The following is a 5,846-nucleotide window of genomic DNA, read 5'->3' as shown; positions in this document are numbered from 1 at the left end:
TTGGATGGATCACATTCATGACTTGTGGTTGTGTGAGTCGTGGCTCTAGTCCACTATGTGTTGACAATCTGTACTGCTATGGGATCCTAAGGGTCTAACACAGTTTTAGGTTTCTAGTGAGCTCTCTTGGTCACATTTATTCAAATGTATTATCCAGCGTCTCTAACCTAGGCTACAATATCCAGCCTTGGCTTGTCTATCACACAGAGACAACAGCCCTGAATGTCTAACCCAGGCCTGATTATCCAACCGAGCGTCTTTAACCTAGGCTACAATATCCAGCCTTGGCCTGTCTATCATACAGAGACAACAGCCCTGAATGTCTAACCCAGGCCTGATTATCCAACCGAGTGTCTTTAACCAAGCCTACAATATCCAGCCTTGGCCTGTCTATCACACAGAGACAACAGCCCTGAATGTCTAACCCAGGCCTGATTATCCAACCGAGCAACTTTAACCTAGGCTACAATATCCAGCCTTGGCCTGTCTATCACACAGAGACAACAGCCCTGAATGTCTAACCCAGGCCTGATTATCCAACCGAGTGTCTTTAACCTAGGCTACAATATCCAGCCTTGGCCTGTCTATCACACAGAGACAACAGCCCTGAATGTCTAACCCAGGCCTGATTATCCAACCGAGCGTCTTTAACCTAGGCTACAATATCCAGCCTTGGCCTGTCTATCACACAGAGACAACAGCCCTGAATGTCTGACCCAGGCCTGATTATCCAACCGAGCGTCTTTAACCTAGGCTACAATATCCAGCCTTGGCCTGTCTATCACACAGAGACAACAGCCCTGAATGTCTAACCCAGGCCTGATTATCCAACCGAGCGTCTTTAACCTAGGCTACAATATCCAGCCTTGGCCTGTCTATCACACAGAGACAACAGCCCTGAATGTCTAACCCAGGCATGATTATCCAACCGAGCGTCTTTAACCAAGCCTACAATATCCAGCCTTGGCCTGTCTATCACACAGAGACAACAGCCCTGAATGTCTAACCCAGGCCTGATTATCCAACCGAGCGTCTTTAACCTAGGCTACAATATCCAGCCTTGGCCTGTCTATCACACAGAGACAACAGCCCTGAATGTCTAACCCAGGCCTGATTATCCAACCGAGCGTCTTTAACCTAGGCTACAATATCCAGCCTTGGCCTGTCTATCACACAGAGACAACAGCCCTGAATGTCTAACCCAGGCCTGATTATCCAACCGAGCGTCTTTAACCTAGGCTACAATATCCAGCCTTGGCCTGTCTATCACACAGAGACAACAGCCCTGAATGTCTAACCCAGGCCTGATTATCCAACCGAGCGTCTTTAACCTAGGCTACAATATCCAGCCTTGGCCTGTCTATCACACAGAGAAAACAGCCCTGAATGTCTGACCCAGGCCTGATTATCCAACCGAGCGTCTTTAACCTAGGCTACAATATCCAGCCTTGGCCTGTCTATCACACAGAGACAACAGCCCTGAATGTCTAACCCAGGCCTGATTATCCAACCGAGCGTCTTTAACCTAGGCTACAATATCCAGCCTTGGCCTGTCTATCACACAGAGACAACAGCCCTGAATGTCTAACCCAGGCCTGATTATCCAACCGAGTGTCTTTAACCAAGCCTACAATATCCAGCCTTGGCCTGTCTATCACACAGAGACAACAGCCCTGAATGTCTAACCCAGGCCTGATTATCCAACCGAGCAACTTTAACCTAGGCTACAATATCCAGCCTTGGCCTGTCTATCACACAGAGACAACAGCCCTGAATGTCTAACCCAGGCCTGATTATCCAACCGAGTGTCTTTAACCTAGGCTACAATATCCAGCCTTGGCCTGTCTATCACACAGAGACAACAGCCCTGAATGTCTAACCCAGGCCTGATTATCCAACCGAGCGTCTTTAACCTAGGCTACAATATCCAGCCTTGGCCTGTCTATCACACAGAGACAACAGCCCTGAATGTCTAACCCAGGCCTGATTATCCAACCAAGCGTCTTTAACCTAGGCTACAATATCCAGCCTTGGCCTGTCTATCACACAGAGACAACAGCCCTGAATGTCTAACCCAGGCCTGATTTTAACTTCTTCAGGCTGCAGGGTGGTGCCGGTACACTTATGACAACAGCCAGCTCACGTGCAGGGCGCGAAATTCAAAATATATTTTTTAGAAATATTTAACTTTCACACATTAACAAGTCCAATACAGCATTTGAAAGATAAACATCTTGTGAATCCAGCCAACATGTCCGATTTTTTAAAATGTTTTACAGCGAAAACACCACGTATATTTATGTTAGCTCACCAACAAATAGAAAAAAGCACAGACATTTTTTCACAGCACAGGTAGCATGCACTAAACCAACCAAACTAACCTAGAACCAACCAAACTAAACAAGAAACAACTTCATCAGATGACAGTCTTATAACATGTTATACAATAAATCTGTTTTGTTCGAAAAATGTGCATATTTGAGGTATAAATCAGTTTTACATTGCTGCAACCATCACAGCTACCGTCACAAAATGCACCGAAGCAGCCAGAGTAATTATAGACACCAACGTCAAATACCTAATACTCATCATAAAACATTTCTGAAAAATATATGGTGTATAGCAAATGAAAGACAAAGATCTTGTGAATACAGCCAATATTTCCGATTTTTTAAGTGTTTTACAGCGAAAACACAATATAGCGTTATATTAGCTTACTACAATAGCCTAACACACAACAACATTGATTCAGGTAAACGTAAGCGATAGCACAGTTCGACAGATATATGAAATAGCATCCCAAATTGGGTCCTACTTTTGTTGATCTTCCATCAGAATGTTGTACAAGGGGTCCTTTGTCCAGAACCGTCTTTGTTTGGATTCAGAACGTTCTTTTTCCCTCTTGAATTAGCAAGCACACTGGCCAAGTGGCGCGAAGCTGTCCATCGTGAACAAAGTCAGACAACGCAACACGCCTAACGTCCCGAATACATTTCAATAATCTAATAAAACTATATTGAAAAAACATACTTTACGATGATATTGTAACATGTATCAAATAAAATCAAAGCCGGAGATAGTATTCGCCTATAACGACAGCATTCTAGAAGGCAATTCCAGGTTCCTCTTCGCGCTTTCCAAAAAACAGGAAATGACGGACACGTCATTCCAAGAGCTTTTATTCCACCTCAGACCAAGATAATCAACTCATTTCTCCTCTCACTTCCTCTTGACATCTAGGGGAAGGTGTATGACGTGCACGTATAGTCATAAGTATCATGCCCATTTATAGGCAAGCCCTCGAACAGAGACCTCATTTCAGAAATCTCACTTCCTGATAGGAATTGGGCTGCAGAATGAGTTCTGTTTCACTCAGAGAAATAATTCAAACGGTTTTAGAAACTAGAGAGTGTTTTCTATCCAATAGTAATAATAATATGCATATTGTACGAGCAAGAATTGAGCACGAGGCCGTTTGAAATGGGCACATTTAATCTATCTACTCAATACTGCCCCTGCAGCCCAAACAGGTTAAAATAGAAACATACCAAGTTGAATATAGTCAAATATTTATTTTAACATTTCACTATTATATCAACTCGGTCATAGACAGAATATACAGTTAGGAAGGCAGAGTATAAAAACATAAAACGGAACAGTAACCGTTATCATCAGCTCTTGTGTGTAGTCAAGTTCTAGTCAAGTACCAGCGAAGCACGGCCGTTCTGAGCCTCCCCTACACAAACTCAGTGCCAGAGTGAAAATGGTTACCCTGGTTACTTTTAAAACTTGTCAAAACCTGAAGTCGTTTCACTCAGTTGTATCCCATCCCAAAACCGAGAAGTGCCAGGTGCTGCCCCCACACCAACTCGGGCCTCTCTTGGTCTTGAGTTTCATTGTGCCCCTGGAAGTATGTCATTCCCTTTTTATTAAATAATTTATTGACAATGTACAGGTGTCTCATGTTTATAGCAGGTACATATTTTGTGACAGTACAATTATAGCTATCAATCATGAATGTATAAGGATCTTTTGGTGTTATTGTCTTCACCTCAACCAATCTGAAATTTATTTAGCTGTATCTGGTCTTTGATGATAACTTGGTCTTCCTTGGTCATAGCAGCCTGCATCCATTCTGTGTCCTGAAGCAGCTCATGAGCCAAGAGTCTCTCTGTGTCATAGAAATTCAGCAATCTGAAGACTATCCTTCTCACTAGGTCACTCTGCATCACTTTGGGCATTATGATGTCAGGGTCACACGGTGTGCTTGATGCACTGGGGTGGTCTTGGGGACATAGAGTCTTTGTGATGATCTTGAACGTGGACATATTCACACGTTGGATGTTACGGCCACAGAACATAACCCTCCCTTCCATTGTGTCCACTATCATCACCCCCAGGCTCCACATGTCTATAGCACATGTGTACTCTGCCGATTTACGTTTTGGGCAAAACAATTCCGGGGCCCTGTACGCCTCCGTGACCACAGTTGGGCTCATCCATTTGGAGGAATGTCTAGAGTGGCCCATGTCAGCCACCTTCACTGTGAGATCTTCTGTCAGCAGCACGTTGTAAGGCGTCAGGTCCCTGTGCACTATATTCCGTCTGTGCATGTCAGACAGGGCATTAGCCACCTGTGCACTAAAGTGAGCAACGAAACTCAAAGGGAGATACTGTAGCGGCTGGTCTTGTTCGTAGTATGGCTTCACACCGTATCCATTGTGGAGCGCATCACTCAGAGTGTAGGGTACGTAGGACATGAGCATGGCTATCTTGTCATCGTCTACGAAGCAATCGTGCATGTCGATCACATACCCCTTAGTGCAGCGAGACATGATATCTCTCTCACAGTTGCATCCTCTACGCCTAGGGTGTGATATTTCAAGGCATACTCATTCCCAGTTGTCCTACACGTCACTTTGTACACGATTCCATAGGCGCCTTTGCCTATAACAGTGTCTTTCCTGTATTTCTCAATTCTGATTGGTATAGTGGTTACGTTGTAGTTGCTTAAATATAACCTCACTATCTTGACTGTTGAAGGGCTTGGTTAATGATCTAAGGGTTCTGTCCAAAGAAAGCTATTTATTCCAGCTCTGTCTGAACACTCCAACCACGGCTTTGCAATGTAACCCAGATGCTGACTCTACCTTGGTAATCGGACAATGGTTCCTTTGAGGAACTGACTATACCTTAAAGCACGGTTCTATCTTCCCTCCCCAACAAAGGGTGCTGTTATCCTGCAAGAATGGCACAGCGCTCACACTGGCCTTACCTACACTTCCACATATATGGAACCTTCTCACCACAGCATGGTCTCCCATCCATAGAGACGCTGTTACAGAACACGCCCTTTGATAATGGACCGGGCTCCAAGGGTCTGACAGACCTTAAGATGAGTGTTAGGAACTACCTTGATTGCGCTGTAGTTCATACACTGTCAGTGTAGTAAATGGAAAAGTAGTGAGCTTGTGTAACATATTGATTACGTCTCCTTTATTCCCCACGTTTCAGACACCGCAGAATGACGGAGTTTCACGTACATTCAGCATGGGAGGATGCATCGACGTGAGGAATCTCACCGATTCCCAGTACGGGAGCATAGCGTGTCCGGGTCTTTACGTTATAACGGAAGATGACATCTGTTGCACACGTGAAGAAAGCAAGGCTATGAGAGAGTTGGAAATGTCAATAGTGGCGTATTTTACTCCCCTCTCCTTATGTACTGAGTTGGACATGATGCGCATATAAGAGATCAAGCATGACGTGGTAACCGGTGTATGCATTTCTGGTTATTCTTTGTAACAAATAAACTGTTTGACATGACAATATGGTATGGTCTTGCT

General features: G+C 44.4%; 1 protein-coding gene across 1 annotated transcript; it reads right to left on the bottom strand.

Moving 5' to 3' along the window:
• Window positions 1-4,052: 4,052 nt before the first annotated feature.
• On the bottom strand, window positions 4,053-4,802 carry LOC120063647 (mitogen-activated protein kinase 6-like). Its single transcript, XM_039013942.1, has one exon. It carries the CDS (start codon window positions 4,800-4,802, stop codon window positions 4,053-4,055), a length of 750 nt encoding a protein of 249 aa, XP_038869870.1.
• Window positions 4,803-5,846: the final 1,044 nt, after the last annotated feature.

Source organism: Salvelinus namaycush, chromosome 19 (genome assembly GCF_016432855.1).
Source record: "Salvelinus namaycush isolate Seneca chromosome 19, SaNama_1.0, whole genome shotgun sequence".
In the NCBI taxonomy this organism is placed as follows: domain Eukaryota; kingdom Metazoa; phylum Chordata; class Actinopteri; order Salmoniformes; family Salmonidae; genus Salvelinus; species Salvelinus namaycush.
Note: the sequence above shows the minus strand (reverse complement) of the source record. Positions and strands in the feature narration are given on the sequence as shown.

Excerpts from the sequence above, each read along its gene's own strand:
- LOC120063647 (XM_039013942.1), bottom strand. The coding sequence starts at position 4,802 with ATGCACGATTGCTTCGTAGACGATGACAAGATAGCCATGCTCATGTCC.